Source organism: Pantherophis guttatus, chromosome 2 (genome assembly GCF_059756535.1).
Source record: "Pantherophis guttatus breed Tessera chromosome 2, ASM5975653v1, whole genome shotgun sequence".
Taxonomy (NCBI): Eukaryota; Metazoa; Chordata; class Lepidosauria; order Squamata; family Colubridae; genus Pantherophis; species Pantherophis guttatus.
Window position 1 is genome coordinate 196,549,675 of NC_142064.1, and position 22,970 is coordinate 196,572,644.

General features: G+C 44.9%; 1 protein-coding gene across 2 annotated transcripts in view; it reads left to right on the plus strand.

The window, feature by feature from the left end:
- The window catches only part of MAML1 (mastermind like transcriptional coactivator 1), a 40,034-nt gene that overhangs the window by 11,568 nt on the left and 5,496 nt on the right, over positions 1-22,970 (plus strand). Inside the window, exons 2-4 of one of the 2 annotated variants that reach the window (XM_034402796.2) lie at positions 11,188-12,588; positions 13,720-13,968; positions 15,490-15,604. In XM_034402796.2, the coding sequence (XP_034258687.1) occupies positions 11,188-12,588; positions 13,720-13,968; positions 15,490-15,604 (1,765 nt within the window). The remainder of the gene's footprint in view (positions 1-11,187; positions 12,589-13,719; positions 13,969-15,489; positions 15,605-22,970) is intronic. The other variant, XM_034402804.2, reaches the window with a different exon arrangement.

A 22,970-nucleotide genomic window follows, 5' to 3' on the forward strand; every position in this document is an offset into this window, starting at 1 on the left:
CTAATGTTAATCTTAGTATTTATCACTGTTCATTTGGATGTTGATCACTGGTTGAGGAGGTATTTTGGTCTCTTTGTTTCCTTTTTGGCTTTTTTATTGTTTCTTTTTAGCGGTGTGTAGATGTTACATATGTCTATGTGCTTGTTGATGGCCAATTTGTCTGAGTGCCAGGTTTCCAATAATTCTCTAGCATTTTTGGAGTTTGGACTTTAGAGGAATACGGCATGAGGGGAGAGCAAAAACAACACAGATACTGTTCTGTCTTCATTACACAAAAGAAAATGCCTCCTATGATCACTGATGACAAAATAGTTAGAATGAATTGCAGAAGTTATATGCTCCATGCTTTTCCTTAGTCAGTAGCTTCTTTTGCTGAAGAATCCTCCTTATCACCATTCTATTTAAATCCAATTCTTGAAGTTCAGGAAATACATTCAGTGACATATAATGTTAGCTGTCTTGAAAATCTTGACATTTCACATTGCACAATTATTTCTCCCAATTTTTGTCCCTGTGCTTTAATTTTCTCAACTACATCCTCCATATTGGTTAATAAAAAAAAGCAGCTGATTTGTGTTTGTGTGCACATGTGTGATTCATTCTCTGAAGGAAAAAGTTGTCAAAAAGACAAGTTAGGAATTTCCTAGAAACTCTGTGCTTGGCAAGGTTGTTTCTCAACAGATGTCGGAATAAAGTTTGGCTTTTATCACTTACTGAAGAACTGCATTTTCGTACTGGAAATATCCTATTATATTTTTCTTTGGCTGGGCAAATAATAGAACAGGTTATTTAACATTCAAAATTATAACTGACCTCCCCACAAGCTACTTATGACCCCATTTCAAAATTGTGATGGTTGCAACAGGCCTGCAATTGTTTGCCTTTATGACCCACCACACGGTTGCTGCAGCACGCTCCTGCCTCTCTCCTCCCCTCCCCTCCCATCTCACCAGAAGCTTACAGCATTTGGGCCTTCTTCCCACATGCCCATCACACCCCAAACTTACCTTCTGAAGCACTCCAGATCTCATGGAAGGTGGGCAAGCCATGTGTCCCTAGGCTGTGCAGTGTGACCGGAACAGACACCATTTTGTGGGCAGGACAAAAAGTGGCCGCACAAAGAATAAGTCATCCTAGCACTCCAGAAAGGCTTAGAGCTCTTCAAAAGGTAACATGTGAGGAGGGTGTTCTTCCTTATGGACTGAGAATCATTTTACATTTCACTGGGGAGAGCAGGAATGGAGGGTTGTTAGGCAATACATTTCACCGTTTAACGGCTGCTGCGAAATGTAACTGTAATGGGCAGGCTCCATTACAATTGGATCTCAAGGACTACCTGTATAGTAAACTAAAACAGTTTTGGCTTTACTTTTTTTCCCCACTTATTTTAATTCAAATATATAGTCTACAACAGTGGCCCCCAACCTTTTGGCACCAAGGACTAGTTCTATGGAGAAAGGTTTTTCCCGGATTGGAGGGTGCATGATTTTATGTGCTGCTTGCATCATGGGGTTAAGGTTTTGCTAGTTTGCGCGGCCAAGGTGCTGGCATGTCGCGGATCTGTGCCAGTCCATGGACTGAGGATTGGGGATTCCTGTTCTATAATATTCCATTCATTTGAATTTGTTACTGTGTAGATATGCTTTTGTTTAACATACATTACAAATTCTGCCTTTAAACTTTCCCTTTGAGCAAATCATATCCTTGAATTGCAGTATTCCGGGCATGGAAATTATCTTAGCTATAACCAGGCCACTGTTATATTTTTAAAATTATATTTCTATAAATATAATGTTATAATAAACTTAATAAATGTATAATAAACTTAATATTTATTTATTAAGAGTTCAGACTCATCCTGTTTATTTCCTATGCTCAATATAAACAATAGGTGTCATAAACCTTGTCCAATAATGCTCTTCCTGATCTTTTATTGAATAGTTTAATAGGCCTGTTACAGCAGCTGTTTCACTTCCTGAAATAGTGTACAAGTATTTACCTGAGGTTATTATTTCATGGTTTTTATCTTCCGTGAGGCTCAAGATCTAGCTTCCCATTCTGATTGAGGCTCAGATTATTGCCAGTTATTACCAGTTCTTTTAAAGTACAACCCATTTTGTAACAACACCAGTCATGCAGATAACTTGGAAATGGTCCCAGAAACTTTAGAAGAATGTTTGGTGAAAGAAGTGTATATTTCTCTGGCGCGCTGCTTGGAAGAATCCAAGAGCGTGGGTAATATCCCTCAGGTAGCCTGAAAACACTGAGTGCATATCACTTTAAATTAACTGTTGACTCCTCCCCTAGGGACTGGCTGAGGCTCAGTTCCTTTCACTCAGTGCAGCCTGAACGAGTGTCTTTTGGAACTTCCTCCTTCATTACAATTTCTCCTGTGCATTTTCCTTGTTTTAGTTTATTATTTTTCTTACCTCCACCTTTATTATTGTGAGTTTTACTGTCTTCAATTTTTTCGTCTGGCCAACCCTCCTACATCAAGAGCAGCGGCGTTCTGAAGGCGCGGGCCTTCAGACGCCCCGCCTGGGCCTCTCTCCGCCGCAGGGCCCTGCTTCTTATTTCTGCATCCCTGCGAGCCTATTGTGTGCCCTTTACAGCCCTCGCCGCCGAGCTCTGCCTCTATTCGGCATCTCTGCGCGCTACTTGTGCTGGGCGATAGAAGGCCTCCTGTCCCTTACCGCGGCCCGTCTCCTTAGCCGCCCACGCACCCTAGCCTCGTCAGACCTCGCTCGGCTTGGACGGCTTAAGGGAGACGTCAGGAGCGCTCGTCAGCGCGGGCACGAACCTGGGGATTGTTGCTCGGCCCGCTTCGTCAGCCGCCGCCCCACGCCAGCTTCGAGAGCCGCCAGGAGCGCCCTTATCGCCCGAACACAGCGGGAGATCGTTTCGCGGCCGATCCGTTGGCCGCCATCGCGCCCCAACCGCGCCTGCTCCAGACCACCCTTGCAGGCCATTCAGAGGCGTTTGGAGCGCTCCTTAGCGCTCGCGCGCATTTGAACGCTATCTTCAGCCGCAAGAACATTTCATCGCCTCCGCGGCTCCTCGTTGATTGCTGAGAGGCCTTTCCTGCCGGGGACCAGCAGACGAGGCTTCCTGGGCGTTTTTTTCCCGCGCGGCCGCCATTTTGAGTCGGCCGCCATTTAGCTTTCTCCAGAACCTGATCTCCACAACATTCCTGGACCCTTTGGAACTTTTTGGCCATCCAAGGGGCATATGATTTCCTGCCCCTTCTCCCTTATCACTTACCTGGATACTACGCCTGCTTCTCCATTCCTAGTTGATCCTTCCCTTTAAAAAAAAAAAAAAAAAAAAAAAAAAAGAATCTTTCCTCAGAAGGGGTGTGTGAGCGTTTTACCCTTCCCCCCTCCTTGTATAAAAAAAAAAAAAAAAAAAAAAAACTTCATTTACCATGGCAGATCTGGACTTTTCTTCTGACCCGGAACGAGACCAATCTCCACCTCGTCCTAAAAACTCTGACCGCTCGTCTGGTAAGGCACCAAAGAAAGCATCAAAAAAGTCTTCACGCTCGTCCAAATCTACCTCATCCAGAGGCCACAAGTCTTCCTCGGCTGAGGATAAGGCCGCTAAACGTCGCCACGACGCTCTTGAACGCCAATTCCAGCAGGCACAACGCAAAGTCCCACCTCCCGTACCCCCAGCCAGTCGTCCTGATGAGGAGCTTCCTGCGACATCTCTCATGGAACCAGTACCTCATCCGGATCTGCCTCAAGGATTAACGGCTGGAGCTGAACCGGCTACTCAGGGGTTTCTCTACCCCTGTCAGCTTGAACCCCCTGCTATCCCTTCGACTTCATCGGCAGTTTATCAGCCTTCGCTTCCAGTAAGACCACCGGAGGCAACCTTCACGCCCACCGCGGCGGGTCTCCGTCCACCAGAAGGTCCTTCGCCTTCTTATCATGACATTCAGGCGATGATCACGGCCACAGTATCTAGGATGATGGCGGGGGGTCTTCCCCAGGCCCCTTATCCTCAGGGGGTTCCGCTGTCATACATTTCGGAACCTCCCAGACCTACAACTCATCGCCACACTATCGATCCTGAGGCCTATTCACTTCGGGAGTCCGACCACAGCGAGGACTCTCAATTTGACGGGGATGAGGCGGATGACATGGAGCTCTCGGAAGACGAGGATGAACCTCCAGAGAAGCCCTCGTCTACAGGCCTCTTTCGACCTTCCCTTTTCAAGGTCCTGCTCCGCAAGGCCATTGCCACTACACAACTGGCATCTTCCAAGCCCTTGCCAGACCCCGAGAAATCCTCTAACCCTCACGAGGCTCTCTTTGCCATTCCTCACCCCGACCAGGACTTCATTCCTTGTCCACAACTGTTTTCTGAAACCGTACAACGGCCCTGGGCTCAGCCGGGGGCGCTCGCAGCGCCCAGTGGTCTTGACAAAAAACTCTTCTGCTCAGCGCCCAGCTTGCAGGATTTACTTGAACTCCCATCGGTCGACGCTCCCATTGCAGCCTTGACGTCCTCTGCAGTGTTATCCAACGACATCGCGGACGGCCTGCGATCTGAGGACAGAAGAGCCGAACTTGTACTCCGCAAGGCCCATCAGACTGCGGCTTGGGCCATACGCGCCGCCACCTCGGTCTCTTTTTTCAATCGGGCCTCCCTGATCTGGCTCCGCCAGCTCCAGGAGCGGCTTCCGCCTGATGATCGGCGCCTCCATCAGGACGTTAGCAAGCTGGTGGCAGCCACAGAATATTCCGCGGACGCGGCCCTTGCAGCTACCAGGTTCGCTTCGCGTTCTCTGGCTTCAACTGTTACTTCCCGCCGCCTCCTGTGGCTTCGGCATTGGCGTGCGGACGTAAAATCCAAATGGAAGCTGGCCTCTGCTCCATATAAGGGATCCCGGTTGTTTGGAGAGGCGCTCGATCCTATCCTCATTGAGGATAAGGATAAAAGGAAGATCATGCCCTCTTCCTATCGCAGATCGGATCGACGCTACTTACCATACAGTCAGCGTTCCTCCTTTCGGGCTGACCCTGGCCCCAGCACCGCTCCCTCTTATCGTCCCTCCTCCTTCTCCTACGACCGTTCGTCCGACAGACAATCCTTTCGAGACCGCAACAGGAGGCAACAACCATCGAAACGTCCCTTTCGCGGAGGCGCCTCCCGACCCTTCCGGAGGGGAAAATGACTGCACCGAACCCTACCCTATCGGCGGCCGCCTACACCATTTTTCCCAACAATGGTCCCAAACTACGACGGACGAATGGGTCCTGCAAACCATTCGTCTAGGACTCACTCTGGAATTCTCCTCCTGTCCCCCTCATCGCTTCATCCGATGCCCGGTCTCCAGCAACCCAGAGAAGAGGCGCTTGATGTCCTTAGAAATACACCACCTCCTGGACATTCACGCTATAGAGCCCGTTCCCACAGAACATCGTGGGACAGGTTTCTATTCAATATTTTTCCTAGTTCCGAAAAACGCCGGAGGCTGGAGGGGAATTCTGGATTTAAAGGAGTTAAACAAACTGATCACCTATCACAAATTCAAAATGCAGTCCCTTCATTCGATTTTGGCCGCCATCAGACAAGCCGACTACATGTCTTCCATCGATCTCAAGGAGGCCTACCTCCATATTCCGGTCAGGCCCTCCCATCGCCGATTTCTCCGCTTCTCCTACGACGACCAGGACTTTCAATACAGGGCCATGCCGTTCGGTCTCTCGTCTGCTCCCAGGACTTTCACGAAGGTCCTGGCAGTTGTGGCAGCCTCCCTTCGTCTCATCCCCATCAGAGTCCTCTGCTACCTGGACGATATCCTTGTCCTCTCCGATTCTCGCCACAGAGCCCTCAGAGACCTGGAGGCAGTTCGAGATTCCCTCCAACGGCATGGGTTTTCCCTAAACATGGAGAAGAGCCATCTTCAGCCCTCCAATCGTATCCAGCACTTGGGAGCCATCATAGATTCAGCTTCCTGCCACGTCTTTCTGGCCCCGGATCGTTCCCTCAGCATTGCCATGGCAATCTCTCGGGTTCAGTCTTCCCGGACAGTTTCTATCCTGCAATTGTCACAACTCCTCGGGAAGCTGATATCATGCATCAACATAGTGCCGTGGGCTCGCCTCCATTCTCGCCCCCTCCAATGGTTCCTTCTGCCCCTTCAAAAGTCTCTGGGCAGCAATTCTACCTTAAAAGTCCGGCTCCCTGTTCCCGTCCTCCGGTCCCTCCATTGGTGGACCTCCCCCGCAATCTCCAAGGGTTGCTTCTTTCAGGAGCCAGAACGGATTACGGTTACAACAGATGCAAGCCTACTGGGGTGGGGAGCCCATCTGCACTCCAAAATGACCCAAGGTCTCTGGTCATCCTCGGACCTACAGCACGATATCAATTGGCTGGAGCTGAGAGCCATCCATTTAGCCCTCCGGCATTTCCATCCCGACATCCGGGGTCGACACGTGTTGGTCTTGACCGACAACACCACGGCCAAGGCGCACCTAAATCGAGAGGGCGGCACGCATTCCAAAGCTCTGCTGGACGAGGCGATCTCCCTCCTCTCCTGGGCGGAGGAGACCATTCTATCCATCTCAGCTCAACACATATCCGGAACGGACAATACTCGGGCGGACTGGTTGAGCCGCTCTCAAATCGACCATTCGGAGTGGCGTTTGGACCCGGTCCTCTTCCGGCTCCTGTCGGCCAAATTCGGTCGCCCTATCCTGGACTTGTTTGCCAGCCCCTGCAACACACAGCTTCCTCGATTTTTTTCCAGATTCCCCAGTCCGGGGTCCGAGGGGACGGATGCCCTGCGATGTCCTTGGCCCCGGGGCCTGCTGTACGCCTTCCCCCCGATACCCCTCATCCCCAGGGTAGTGCGCAAGATCCTGTCGGAGGCCGCAGAAGTCCTTCTGGTCGCCCCGCACTGGCCACGACAACCATGGTATGCAGACCTTCTGGAGCTGTCGATTTCCCGGCCGTGGAGAATTCCCCAGGACAGGGTCTCTCTCAGCCAGGGGGCCATCCTACACCCGGAACCGGAGTGGCTCCAACTGGCCGTCTGGCATTTGAGAGGGCCCTCCTGAAAAAGGACAACCTGTCGGGGCGCGTCATTTCCACCATGCAAGCCTCGCGCCGGGCTTCAACTGTGCGGATCTATGAGGCTACCTGGCAGGCCTTTCGCCGCTGGTGTCGGAGGAACAACGTAGACCCGGCCGACGCCTCGGTTCCCGTCCTTCTCGAATTCCTCCAGGACGGTTTGGACGACGGTCTCGCCCCGAATACCCTGAGACGACAGGTGGCTGCCTTGAACTCGGTTTTGTCTAAGTCAGCGGACCGTCCACTGTCCTTGGATCGGAGGGTCCGAACCTTCCTTCGAGGGGCCACCAACCTGCGTCCACCAGTAGTTCATCGGTATCCATCCTGGGACCTGTCGCTGGTGCTCCAGGCCCTCATGTCTCCCCCGTTTGAGCCCTTGTCTTCCATTTCGCTCCGACTTCTGACGCTTAAAGTTGTTTTTCTAGTGGCAATCACGTCAGCGAGGAGGGTCTCTGAGCTCGCAGCCCTTTCTGTCCGCTCAGACCTTTGCATTTTTCATCAGGACAGGGTGATCCTCCGGCTCGACCCTGCCTTCGTCCCAAAAATTAATTCGCTCTTCCATAGAGCTCAAGAGCTAGTTCTGCCGGATTTTTGTCCGCAACCTCGACATCACAGAGAAGCCCAATGGCATAAACTCGATGTCCGGCGCGCTCTCCGGTACTACATTAAACGGACTTCCCAGTTTCGAAGGTCGGAAGCGCTCTTCGTGTCCTTCCTGCCAGCTTCGATGGGGCACAAGGTCTCTTCGGCCACCATTGGGCGGTGGCTTAAGGCTTGTATTTCTACGGCATACACCCTTCGCAACAAGCCCCCGCCTGGACGCATCTTGCCGCACTCGACCAGGAGCGCCTCGACTTCGGCGGCGTGGGCTACACAAGCATCCATCCTGGACATTTGTCGTGCAGCCACCTGGACCTCTCTCACTCCCTTTGTGCGACATTATAAAGTTGACTCCTTTGCCTCGGCTGAGGCGTCCTTCGGACGGCGAGTTTTGCAATCCGTCATCTCTGCAACGGCCAACCGGGAGCACTCAGCCTCCCCTCCCATCTAATACTTGCTTGGGTACATCCCACGCTCTTGGATTCTTCCAAGCAGCGCGCCAGAGAATGGATGTTGCTTACCTGAACATCCTTTCTGGGCGCGCTGCTGAAGAATCCAACCCTCCCGTTACGGCTTCTGCTTCCTGATCATGGATGGACGTGACTCTTGGTTAGGTCTTCCTTCGTGAAAGAAACTGAGCCTCAGCCAGTCCCTAGGGGAGGAGTCAACAGTTAATTTAAAGTGATATGCACTCAGTGTTTTCAGGCTACCTGAGGGATATTACCCACGCTCTTGGATTCTTCAGCAGCGCGCCCAGAAAGGATGTTCAGGTAAGCAACATCCATTCTGCCCACTTTGGTACATGGAAGCGAGAGTTGGGTACATCGAGTAAAACATAAAAGTGAATTGAATCTATGGGGGTAGATTATCTCAGAGGTATGTATGATGAAACAGATAAAATCAAGAATGAATGGGTGATGAAAAAATGTGTGACTGGTATATAAAAAACATAATAGGTCTTCTAGTCCAATCTCCTGCTTAGGCAGGAGACTCTATACCAGTGATGGTGAATATTTTTGGCACCGAGTGCCCAATCCAGAGCGTGCGTATGCACGCCGGAATACCGGAAACCAGAAGAGCAGCTGGCGACAGTACGTGTGCCCACAAAGAAGGCTCTGCGTGCCACCTCTGGCATGCGTGCCATAGGTTCGCCATCATGGCCCTATACCATTCTGAACAAATGGCTGACCAATCTCTTCTTGAAAACCTCCAGTGATGTAGCACAAAATGTACATTCATTTGGGAAGAAATGTCAGAAGAAGACTGCTCTTCTAAAAGTGGAGCCAATGACCTCAGAGGAATGAAGAGCTGGCAAGTAGACTGGCTCTTCGTAATTCTCCCTGGATAAGGAGAGGACTTGAGTTTGCCCAGAAGTGCTCCAGACAATTGTTCCTCGTGATGAGACTGCAGGACAAAAATCTGCAATAGGTTTAATGCTCTGCGTGATGAGGGAGCAATCATCTTTCACAAATGGGCAAGCACCTTCAAAGTACCTTCAAAAAGACAATAGGTTCACATACCTCTTTTCTAATCACTTTTGGAAGTTGCTTTGAATCAATGTTTTATAGCACTAGATGAGTTTTATGTGTTTTATAGCATAGCTTGAGTTTCCTTTAGTCGTTAGGAAAAAATGTTTTAAATGCAAGTTTAAAGACAATCATAAATTTGAAATAAACAGCAAAAGAGTTGGGTCCAGATAAATGTGAAATAAGATTTTGGAAATAATCATACAGTAAGAATATTTCCTATAGGAAAATGCTTTTCTTTTGAATTCTTAAAAAATGGTGTATAGTTTTAAAAATTAGACACTAGAAGGAACTAAAGATTACAATTAAAAAAAACACTTAAATTTAATTTATAAATACAGAATGAATCAATATATTTTAACATTTGACATATTTTTGAATAACGAACCTAGAAGTTTCTTTTAAAGAGTGTCCCGCCTCTATAGATAATACTGTTTAAAAGACATCATGGAAGAAGTTTTAACTAGCAAAATTGAGAGCTACTTGAAAGTGGTTTTAAAAATGACAATGATATGAAAAATATGATACATATAGGACATTCAAAAGAAACTAGCTGACGTCTTAATAATTAAAAGAGGTATATAAATAAACCAAGAGAGTGGCTTGGATAATTTTCCTATATTGGATTTACAAAAGAGGCTTGTTTAAGGCTTTGAAAAAATGTATGATAAGGGACAAAAAAAAAAGGAAATCAAATGGTAGAATGTTATTTGAAGGGACTAAAGATCAAGACTGTTAAATGTAAAAGGAAGGAATATAAAGATGGTTTCTTTGATTAAAAAATATATGATGTTATCTCTGGTAACTTTAATGGACTTTTGCTGACATCAGGACCAAAATGACTTTCACTTATAGTAGTTTCATGTTTTATTTCCAGTACAATTATCTGTTTAATTTCCCATGCCAGATTTAGGAAGATCTCAAATGAACAACTATAAAATTTATATCTGGTATCAAAGGAGAGGGTAGAATTTTACTAAAAAGTAGAGGTTTTGAAGCATCAGATACATTAAGGCTTGATTTATGAGAGAGATGCTGTTTGTTATTTCTAGAAAAGCAACTCCACTGCTAACTGTAAAATAAAAAATAAAAATGTTTTTAAAGAATTCTGAAGAGAGAAAGTTTGCTGTTTTTTATTATTATTATTTTATTTTAATTTTTTAATTATTGTTTTGGGGTTTTTTTAGAAGCTGGAGTTTTTCTTTATTTTTTAATTATGAAAGCATAATCTTTACATATCAATTTGATTGACGTTTGCCTCTTAGTTTGGATTATCCCCAGAAAGTAGATGGTTTACAGCTGAATTTGTATTGCATGCAGTTTGCTTTCTCTATAGAGAGCTCCATGTTAGCTCTGTTATATGTGAACTATTATAGTACATTCTCTTCTGTCCTTAAAGCCTGAGTAAGAATCTTAAGAGTAATTGAATCTTAAGAGCATATTGTGAGTACAATTGTTTGATTGTTTATCACAAAAATGTTTTATGGAAGAATCACGTGCAATCGTGTTACCACATTTAGCATAAAGACTTTTAAGAGTACAAAAATTTGCTTATATGTTTTTAAACTATTTATCAATATTTATCACTTTTATATGATGTTTTCAGTCATCTCCCATTCCACATCTGATCAGTTCAAAGCCATTTCAGCATTACTATAATTTAGATGACCTCAGATTTTTCCTTGAGTACCTCAGCTACAAGGAAATTTAGTAGTAGCCCTGGAAGTGAAGTCTAGTGAAAGAGTTAGTTAATATTGCCAAAATAATATTTTATTTTTTAAAAAATATTTTTACATGTGCAAACATCCTTCATTTCCTTACTGCAGAATGTGCATAATTTTTTAATCATCTAAGTTAAAAAATAGTTGCTTGAAAGAAGTGTTAATCCATTGTATTTCTGTGAAAATTGCTAGCCTAAAAAACTAGATTATTTAGACAGCTGAAGCAATAAACTAACTTAACTTTATTTTTCTTTCAGCAGCTTCATGAAACTGTAAAAAGGAAACTTGATAATTCTGTTTCACCTCAAAATGGCGACCAGCCAAATGGCTTTGGGGACATATTTCCCGTGCCCAAGAAATTGTGTCATGATGATGGTCTTGGTGGGTTGAACGGCTCCTCCAATGGAATACCTCCTGTATCCCCTCTACATCAGCCTGACAGCAAACCTTCCAGTGGAGAAAATTTACAGCTTAATGGAAAACATTCCATAAGCCTAGATGGAATGAGCAAAAAGGATCTGCCAGATACTACACTTCAGTTGAATGGAAGCAGTGATGCTGATGACTCATTTGCTATGGTTATTAACAAAGAACTCAAACAAGAACCAGATGATCTTCCTTGTATGATTACGGGACCAGGAAGTTCGATATCACAAAACAATTTGATGTCTGATCTTAACCTTAATGACCAAGAGTGGGAGGAGCTAATGAATGAACTAAACAGGTCAATGCCTGATGAGGATATGAAAGACCTATTTACTGAAGACTTTGAGGAAAAGAAAGATGCTGATCCTTCAAATTCAACTGCACAAACTCCTTTACCACAAGATATCATTATAAAGACTGAATTTTCCCCAGCAGACTTTGAACAGGAACAGATAGGGTCTCCACAAGTCAGAACTACCTCTACTGGCACAACATTTATTGGTACATCTTCTATCCCTGTTACTGCTGCTTCTCCAGCAATTAGTAATTCTCAAACAATGTTTCAGCCTTCAAATCAGTCCATGCCTGAAAATCCCAACCAGTCAATAATGCAACCAGCAAGCCAGGCCCAAAATGTTCAGAGGCCTCTATCTAATTCATTGTTATCTGGACAAACTACAGGGAGTGCCAAAGAGATGTCATCTGCTAAACAGCTACAGCAAATAGCTGCTAAGCAAAAGAGAGATCAGTTGTTGCAGAACCAACAGCAGGTCCACCCATCCAATCAGATTTCTAGCTGGCAACAATCTGGACCTTCTCACAGTCCACTGGCTGTCTCATACACTATGGAAAATCCAACTAGTCCTTCTGTTTACCAGCAAGACTTCAGTAACCAAAAACTCCTGATACCCAATATGCCAAACAAGAATTCTAGAATAGGAGGTAATTATCATGGTGGAAATATGCTAAGCCATCAGCCAAGCAACATAAATCAGAATTCTGCATCTAATCAAAACTCTGTGCTAGATTATGGGAATACAAAACCTCTTTCACATTACAAAGAATGTGGGCAAGGAATCACAGTACCTGGACAAAACAAGTCTTCTATGTTGGCATATCTTCAGCAACATCAGCAGCCTACACTGCCTCATATGAGCGATGAGCAGAGTGGGATATTTGTAATGAAGAAGTCTGGAAATATTGCTTATAGGCCTTTAGTACCACACAATCAGGTAAGTGTTTCTAGCAGCTGGTTGGGTGTAGTAAATGAGATAGGCTGAATAAGCTGAATAAACATACTAACTAATTTCATATATATGCTGTAAATAGCCTTATAAGTTTCATTGTAAGAGGATAATGGAATTACTAAAATCAGCCTTTCACTTCAAAAACAGCATGTTATACCTTGTCCTTTAAAAAAGTTTAATCTTTTAATGGGAAAAGTTACTTAAAATGCTTGCTCAGTATATAGTTTTTCGCTCTTCTTTCTGAATTGTTCTTTCAGGATTAGTATACAGTTCAAAATCTGTTAACCAAGATGCAATTTATATTAAGGAAATTTCTTTTTTTCTGTTTTTCTGATATCTTTTTTTTTAAATGAAGATTATTAGTCTTGTAGAAAACAAACTGAATTTTGACAGTTGATTATAGTTTTTTATTAATTGTAAAACTCAATATATATGCTTTTTATTAATTGTGAAAAAACTCCATGGATATTACCATAATCCTACACATGTCATTAAATGTTATTGATGAAGCAAATGTTCAAGACCAAATGAAATTTAGGGCAGGGAAATTATTTGTTTCAATTGCTGTAAAATTTCATTAGATATCTATCTCTTGTCTACCTTGAAGAATGAAGTGCTTGTGGTAATCAAGGAAATGTTGGAATAACATATCCGTGTTTACATCTCCTATTGAATGACACACTAACATACATATTGTTGTTATTATGCATTCATTGCATGTATACTTCTCGCATAGCTCACTTTCCTGTTCTCCTATTGCCCCATGATAAGATAACAGAATAGGGAATATATAATATAATAATATATAACATTTTATTAAATCTGATTAACAAAAGAAGAAATACACAAACAGAGAGATATCCTTCATTGCCTCTTGCAATGAAATCTTTTTAGATTGCCTCTAGGTGGCAGCTCTTCTGTACAAGCCATTTCATTCACCTTGGCTCATTTCATTTAGAAACAAAGTTATGCTAGATTATACTTTTTCATGAATTGCTGTGTAGTAATAAACACTGAAGAAGTTTTCCATTATTGTGGTCATTAAAAATGTGGAGATACTGCTTTTCTCAAGTGATGTCCTTGTTGCATAGCCAATATCTGTCTCTGCTTTTATAGGATCAAAATCATTCTGCTGGTGTTCCTCGCATTCCTGTTTCTGTTCCTGGCACTGGTGTAAATGTACAGCCTCCCAATGTTTCCATGGCAGGTAACCATGGTAATGCAGCTTATCTCAACAGTCAGCAGCAAGCTGCTGTAATGAAGCAGCACCAGATGCTACTAGATCATAAGCAGCAACAAAAGCAGTTGTTAATAGAACAACAGAAACAGTTTCTAATGGGACAGAGGCAACTTCTTGCTGAACAGGTAAAACATATTGCTATCACAATGATTGTGCCAATGTAGTGGAATATTCAGTACTTGATTATGTTAATCAGGTTGCATATTATGTTTACCACATGAGAGTAGCCTAGTACTGCTTATTGCAAATTTTGTAGGATTCCCACCCACCCCTTAAACACATGCCCTTAATTCAGAAAGGATTAGGAAGACTTGCACTCAGACATCCTTGGGGATAGGTGCTCATTATTGTGAGCTGCCTTGAAAATTGGTCTAAGCAGAAGGTTAGGGTAATTGCTACATGATCCCTCTTTCCATAATTTAGGGATGAGTATGGATTCTTATCTGGCTACAATTGCACATTTCTGCTGATAAAGGAAGTGTTAAGAAACCAAAGAAGAAACTTTAGGAGTGAACAGTTCAAAAACAGGTTAGGACCATGATGGCGAACCTATGGCACCATGGGCCACTCCAAATGGCCCAAATAGTGCCGCCACCAAACTCCAAGCAGTTCAGGGCAGCGGCAGTATGGGTATATGTGAAAGTAGGAAGCCCCCAGTCACCACTGCTCTGCCCATCCATTCATCCACCCGGCCAGCTCTCCCTCTAGTGGGAAGCCTCTGGCTACTACTACCACCCTGCACTTTGCCAACCTGATCGCTCACCCACCTGTCCAGCTCCTTCCAGGGAGAAGTCCTCAGCTGCTGCTCTGCTCTGCCCACCTGCTCTCTTGCCTGCCCACCCAGCTCTTCTTCTGGCTGCCCACAGCAAGTTGTCCCTGTGGCAAATTGGCTGTGTTGACTTGTCCTGAGAGAACTTGGTGGCTGGCCTCACTGAGTTGTCCTAAACCCAAAGTGAACAGTTCACTGGCTAGAATGCTGAATAAGATTATTGCAGATTATTGCTTTTATTGCAAAATCTGCTTGTTCTTCCTGATTTTTTTAGATAGACAAGGAGAAACATAATCAAAAAAGCAGATTGATTAAAGTAAGACTGTTAGTTATTGAGAAAGATAGCCAGTACCTAATTGTAATCCCCATCATCTATCATTGCATTCAGAAAGAGCAAATACAAAGTAATAGACTATGTAGACAGTTCACAGTACCAAATGTAGTCAACTACAATATTAATCCTTTTGTTAAGTAGTTCTGTGCTTCTACTATGAAACCAGAGACTAATAAGTCTCATTTGAACATTGAGTGGAAAAAGAATGCTGGAGGAAGGCAGTGACAAACTACTAAGAGAACTGCATGGAGGAAATTATTCCAAATGAAGCTTGACCCAAGGAATGTTTACACTAATTTCTTCACATTAAGTATAATGTCACATAAAGTATTTTTTTTTCTCAGAACATTTTCTGATCCCTTTTGTTTTGCATGTTTTAAAGAGCACACATTACCTTTTACATATAAACCATATTTTATTTTCTAAAATTGGTGTTATATTACAATCAAAGCAGTGGTTGGTTGGTTGGTTCAACAATAAAACTTCATATCTGATGCTTTGTGTGGAGAAACATTCTTCTGATAACCTGGCTTTCCATTTTAGGAGAAACAAAGGCATCATCAGGAGCAACAACTCCAGAGGCATTTGACACGACCACCTCCTCAGTACCAAGATCAGACACAAAACACATATCAACAACAAGTTGGCCAGTTCCCAGGTAAAGGGGATGTGGGGTTGAAATATGAAGGACTAGTATGCACATGAATTATATTTAAAATGCTCTTTTGTAGTCAAAATATAGTCTGATACTATTATTTTATTTATTAAATACATGTGCTATTACAATGTGTGATTCCTAATGATTGACAACAGCTACAAAATAGATGGTTAAAATATCCAAAATAAAATGCAGATTAATTGTTCAAGTTAATAAAATCATATAACAGCTCTGATAATATGACATTCACCCCAATGCCTTCCAAATAATTAGATTTTAATTAGCTTCCAAAAAGCTGTTCCCAAGTGAGTCAATCTTTTATCAAAGGACACAAGATAGTTCTATTGTTCTCTTTCCCCCCACCCCACCCGACCCACACACAATATCAACATGTTCTCCTGAGAAAGATGTCTTGAATGAATCAAGGAGCTACATTTTCTGGTTGGAGGAGATGATCCTGAAGGTACCTAGATGTCAAATCATAAAGGGCAGAACTTCATACCTTAAAAGTATGGTTTAGCATTGTTCTTGGAAATCTGGCAACCAGTGTAGTTTTTGCAAACTTGGTTTAATGTATTTATTGTGCTAAATGCTTGCCAGTATGCAAGCCATTAAAGATGGGTCAGCTGGAGTTTCAAAGTGTTGTTTGAAGGCAGTCCCATGTAATGTGCATTGTCCTCTTATAAGTAAGCAGTGTTGAGGGCAGCCGTTGTAAGAAAGTTTTGTGTTCTAGTTCAGTCTATAATGGGAACACTAATGGAGCTTGAAGAAAAGAACTTCTGATCATGACTTTTTCAATAGGTGCTACCCACCCAAAGAGATCCAAGAAAATCATCCAAACATGGGCTTGCTCTGCAGGGGCAGCTCTACCATTAGAGGTGGCAGAGAGCCATGGTGAACAAATAGCAATGTTGCCTTCTTTGGGTTCAATTTAAGCTTATTTTCTTTTATCCAGGGTCTTAACAGCCTCATTGACAGGCCCCCAGTGGCAGTAAATAATTACCATATTGCTGATACTTTACACCAAGTGATCAGATAACCTGTCTTTAACATTACATAGATTTTAAATAGCGAAGTAGAGAGAATCAAACTCTACACCATCCCACACAGGAGTAGCCACTGGATCAATTACTCTTCTCCCTCAATCACCAACTGGAAGTGGAAGTTCTTACTCAGGAAGGTTTAGAATCCCTCCAAAACAGAACCTCCCATTTTTGCATGTAATCCAAAAGGATCCCCTGGCCCTAAAGATTATCTATCACAGTGTCAAAGGCCATTCAGTAATTAGTCCAGACCTGAACCTTGACTTTTCCTGTACGGTGCCTCGAGACTCCAGGTGTGGGTATCACTCTTGTCCTATAGCTCTATAAACTGGGTCTAAACTGAAGACACGTCCTCTGCTGATGCTCCTCAGTTTCAACTCAGTCTGTAGCTCTGGATAGATGTGGCAGAGTGAGCTCTGCCAAAAAACAGCTTTTGATTCAGCAGTAATTTGGAAGTGCAAGGAAGAGAGGAAGAAAATTACAGCATGAAGAGCCCTAGGTTTGAGCCCGCTGTTATTGGAGGCTTGGTATTGTAGGAAAGGAAGGCTGGAAAAGGCTCTACTAACTGCGGCAGCCATTTTCGGTGGCCTGCATGAAGAGCCAGTGGCTCAAGCCTGCTCCCCCGTAACGAGGGAGGTTTGGAAGGCATCGCTGGAAGGAAAGATTGCTAATGGTGCATTTTGACTCCTCGTGGCTGCCAGCACCATTGGGTGCGTTCTGGAGGGTCGGGCGGCCTTTTTTTTCTTGTTGGCGCAAAACGGCAAAGAAGCCAGGTGCCATTTTGAAAGTGGAGTAATATGGGGGGAAGTAAGGCAGGAAGCTTAAAAAAAAAAAAAGAAAGAGAAAAAGAGAGCTGACTAGTAGACCAGGTATTATGCGCAGTGTTTTCATGTGCACAGAGAGATGGTTGAAAGAGCTCAAGCAAGCAGAGCTAGCAGTCGCAGCTCTAAGCATGGATCATCTAGATATAAGAGTGGGGCCAGGGGAGTAGCAACCACGACAAGATCCAATACTGTCCCCAAAAAGAAGCCTTCTAAGGCCCAGGAGAAGGTGGAGCAAAGGCTTCAAAGGGCCTTGGAGAAGCAGATGAAAAAAGGGGCAAAAGCAGCAGAGAAAAGGAAGCACCTAAGCCCCTTTGTAGAAGAGGATGTTAGGGCTGAACCTGCTTTCAGCCAGATATTGGAGTCTGATAATCTCAGCGCTGCAGGAGACTTGATTATGCAGGAAGAGCCGGGTTCAATCTCTCTCCCAGATCCTGGGCCATCTACAAGTGGCATTTGGCATCCAGAAGGGCCTCACACCTTTACCACAGGAGAGTGGGGTGGCAAGTCGGAGAAGGCATCCATCCGAGGCTACCTTCACTCCCACGGTGGTGGGGCTCCGTCCACTGGGGGAAGGTTCTCCTTTCTCCGTCCATTTCTAAAGGAGAAATGCCTCCTTTAGTCCAACAATGAATTTCTGAGGCAGTTAAGAGAGGTTTTGAAGCTGGCAGACAGCATTTCCTGCAAATAGCACCAATGGCATCGGAAATGCAGGTGCAGGAGAGTTCACCTCAGCATCCAAGGGAGTTGCCGAATTACCAGGCTTCCGGTTCTCCGGACTCTTCCTCAAGGAGTGAAGATTCGGTTTTGGAGGAAGAGGGCCTGATTGATCAGGAGTTATCAGAAGATGAGGGTATGGCACCTGAACAATCTAGCTTCAAAGTGTTGTTCCGGCCTCATTTGTTTAAGGCACTGCTTTTTAAGGCTAAGATTTCAACCCAACTAGGGACGGACTCGTCAAAGCCTTAGGCTTCTCAGGAGCTTGCAGATCCCTCTGATCTCCTGTTTTCAGAACCCATGGCTGAAACAGAGGCCATTCCAGCGCCAATATTATTTATGGACGTAATTCAGAGGCAGTGGGTTTCTCCTGGGGCTTATCCCAATCCCATGTCCTTTGACAAAAAATTCTACAATGTCATCCTGGATCTCATTGAGCTTCTACAGATTCCAGAGGTAGATGAGCCTGTGATGGCATTGACATCCACCTCAGCTTCTCTCTGTTGCGGAGGACGTGCTTAAACCAGACGAGAAGAAGGTGGAGCTTACGCTTTGCAAGGCCCACCAAGCGGGTGGTCAAGTCTGCCACAGCCGCTTCATTTTTCACCAGAGTGCCATTGCTTTGGTTGAAGCAGGAAAGAGTCCATAGATCAGGTCTATCCCTAGAATTTACCTCCGTCCCGTCCCCCAAAATTTTTTATCCGTTGTCCCGTCTCCAGAGACGTGAACAAGAGGAAAAGCATGGAAGCCGCCATCCAGCATTTGCTGGATATACAGGCCATGGAAGTGGTCCCAATCGATCAGGAGGGACAAGGTTATTATTCCATGCTGTTCGTGATTCAGAAAGACTCGGGGGGGGGGGTTGAGACCAATTCTCAATCTCAGAAGCCTCAACAAATACTTATGGTACCAGAGGTTCAAGTTGCATTCTCTACAATCGATTTTGGAGAATGTCAGAGAAGGAGATTTCTTGACCTCCATCGACCTCATGGAGGCGTTTCTTCACACACCAATTTCACCTCTAGACAGAAAGTACTTGAGGTCTGTTACAACGGCAGACACCTGCAGTAGAGAGCCTTACCGTTTGGATCGGCATCAGCACCCAGGGTGTTCACCAAACTATTGGCAGTGCTAGGAGCCTTTCTCAGGACACTACCAGTCAGGATACAATGTTATCTTGACGACATATTAAATACAGTATCTCTCAGACGAGCAGAGGAAGACCTGCGGTCATGGTTCAGCTCTTGCAGAGCCATGGCTTTTCCATCAATGTGGAAAAGAGCCACTTCAAACTAGCTAGTTGCCTTTTACACCTAGGGGTGATAATAGTTACCTTATCAGCGCAGGTGTTTCTATCTCCAGATCGCCTGGAGAGCATTAGGACATTAGCAAGGCAGATCAGATCAGATTGGAAAAGAGAGGCCCCCCCACCCCCCCGTCTTGCTGCCCACACTGCTCGGAAAGATGATACCATGTATAGGAATAGTTCCTTGGGCTAGGTTCCATGGTAGGCCATTACAGTAGTTCCTGCTCCCTTTCCAGAAAAAAGGCAGAGGCACATCACCTGTGAAAGTTAGGGTCCCAAGGGCGGTCCTGAGGTCGCTCCTCTGGTGGACTTGTATGAATAAGGGTTGCATGTACAGGGACCAGAAACGTCTGACTATCACCACAGATGCCAGTCTGGGGGATTGGGGAGCCCATTTCCAGAATCTGGTGGCCCAAGGGAGGTGGACACAGAGAGACTTTCATCAAAAGATCAATTGGTTTGAGCTGAAGGCAGCTCATCTGGCCCTGAGAGAAAAAAAGGAGCAGATTGCCAGACAGCATGTCCTTCTCCTTACCGACAATGTGGCGGCTAAGACGCACATCAGCAGGCAAGGGGGCACGCACTCCAAGGTGCTCATGAAGGAGGCAGAGCGACTTTGTCACTGGGTGGAAAATAACGTGCTTTCCATAAGGGCTGAGCACATCTCAGAGGTGAAGAACGTATGGGCAGACTGGCTGAGCACAGCCACCATTGACCATTTGGAGTGGTGTCTGCACCTGGACTTATCCAGGAAATATCAAATCAGTTTGGCCCTCCAATATTAGATCATTTTGCTTCCCCAGCAAACAGCCAGCTGCCCTGCTTCTTCTTGAGGTTTCCGGCGCAGGGGGCGGAGAGAATCGATGCCCTTCGTTGTCCGTGGCCTCAAGGGCTTCTTTATGCCTTCCCACCACTGGCCTTGATTCCACAGATGCTCAGGAGGATGTTAGCCGAGAGGGAGGAGATGATACTGGTAGCACCACACTGGCCTAGACAGATCTGCTCAGCCTGTCAATTGCCAGGCCATGGAAGATTCCTCCGGACAAAGTCTCCCTCAGCCAGGGGCCCTTATCCCATTTAGAACCACAGTGGCTCCATTTGGCTGTGTGGCGCTTGAGTAGAGACTTCTGATGGAGTGAAATTTCTCCACCAGTGTCATACAGACTATCCAGGCTGCCAGACGACTATCCACTACTCGGATCTACAACGCTACGTGGGGGATTTTTTTAAGGTGGTGTACGGGCGTAACTTGGAGTCCACCACAGTAACAGTTCCCCAATTGCTTGACTTCCTTCAGGAAGGCCTGGATAAGGGGTTAGCTCCGACCACTCATCGGAGGCAGGTAGCGGCCTTAGCATCAATTTTATCCTGTGGGAATCTAGAATCCATACCTAGTGCACCACCTGGAGGTGCAGAGATTCTTTAAGGGAGCCACCAATTTAAGGCCACTGGTGGCTCATAGATATCCCACCAGGGATCTCACCAAGGTGCTGCAGGCCCTCATCAGCGCATCCTTTGAACCCCTAAGAACTACCCACATAAAATTTCTCACTTACAAGATGGTGTTTTTAGTGGCCATAACATCGGCCAGGAGGATATTGGAGTTGGCCGCTCTTTCTGTAAGGGAGGATTTATGCATCTTCCACACAGATATTCAGGAAGTCTGAGGCACTTTTTCTATCATTCCAACCGGCTATGATGGGAAAGAAAGTTACAGCATCTACAGTAGACAGGTGGCTTCACACAACCATTTCCAATGCATATGACTTGCAGGCCCTTCCGAGACCCAAGGCGCTCACAGCACATTCTACCAGGAGTGCTGCTACAATGGCAGCCTGGGCGACACAGGCTTCGGTGGAGGACATTTGTCATGTGGCGACCTAGTCTTCGCCATTGCCTTTCATTCAGCACTACTGACTGGATTCATTTTCCTGGATTCAAAAGGCAGCTTTTGGCAGGAGAGTTCTTCAGTGAGTACTGGGAACGACCGGTGAGCAGGACCAGATAGGTACCCTCCCGTGAGGACAGCCAGCTTTGGTATGTCCCATGCCTGGAGTCTTGAGGCACCATACAGAAAAAGGGGCGTTGGTCTTACATGATATGCCCATTTTCTGTCGGTGCTGAGAGACTCCAGCCCCAGCCTAAGTAGGGTCTGGTCCGGGGTATACTTGGGGTGTCGTTGCAGGTAGTACGTCATGAGACATTGCTGTAACATCATCAAAACTGGGAAGCGTCAGCAGAGGGCTTGTGTTCCGTTTAGACCCAGTCTGTAGAGCTATAGGACAAGAGTGATACCCATGCCTGGAGTCTTTCAGCACTGACAGAAACTGGGTCTATCAGGTAGGACCAATGCCCCTTCTGCAGCTGGATCTCCATCACTCACTTAATAACCCAAAAGGGAAGGTTAAAAACTAGGTGATAGTTTTTAATTATCCAGGGATCCAGGGAGAGCTTGAGTAAGGGGCACACCACCTTTCAGGGCCTCTGTCAGATTCAAGTTGTCATATCTCCTTCCCCCAGAGGGCAAGAATCAAGTAAATGTCATCCTTTTAAATTCTTAAAGTTTTAAAAGCAGCATTCACGAAACTAACAAATCCTTTATATTGCAGCATGTGTGAATAAAGAATGTTACATTGTTTGGGACACTCTTAATATTTCTGTAATAATAACTGATTCTCTCCTTGTTAGCACACAAGATATTGGTTTACACAAACATTTCATATTGAGGCTCTTTGGAATAATTATAGTTGTCTTACTCCTGTTTGTTTTCTAAGAATTTTAAAGCTGTGTTCATTTGTCTAAGTTAACTTTTCAGTGTGAAATAGCACACTGCATGAAACAGAGTATCTTTATATAAGTATACATCCTTCTACATCAGGGCTGTCAAACTTGCAGCCTGCGGGCTGGATGCATCATGCCCTGGCCACGCCCATGCCTGGTTTAGCAAAGGGGGAAAAGTCTTGATATGTCACATAATGACACCATGATGATGCGAGTTTGACATCCTGTTCTACATGAAAAGTACTTTTGAAACCATCTTTTGAATAAAGAAAATGCACTATTACTATCTCTCTCTTTGCCCTTGTTTAATAGTTTTAAACAAACATGTACTAACAGAAGATTTGTGTCATATCTCACATTTTGCCTGCTAACCTCTCTGTTTCCTAGCTCTGGACTAAGTATTAGATTCATAATTAAATGCATTAATTTGTAATAGAAAAAGTTGTCCTGATCTCAGTGCTGCTTCATTCTCCATTGAAAAAATGCCTCTATCAGTGTCACAGCAAGCATTGTCCAATACAGCTAGTTCTCACTTATCGATGATAATTGGAACCAGGAACTCTGTTGCTAAGTGATGCAATCATAAGGCATGACATCATACAACCACTATGAGTTACAGTGGCAGTTTTGGCAATCTCAGTTGCCATCAAGTAACTCTCACATGGTCACAGCATCCCATGGTCAATGATTGTCATTTG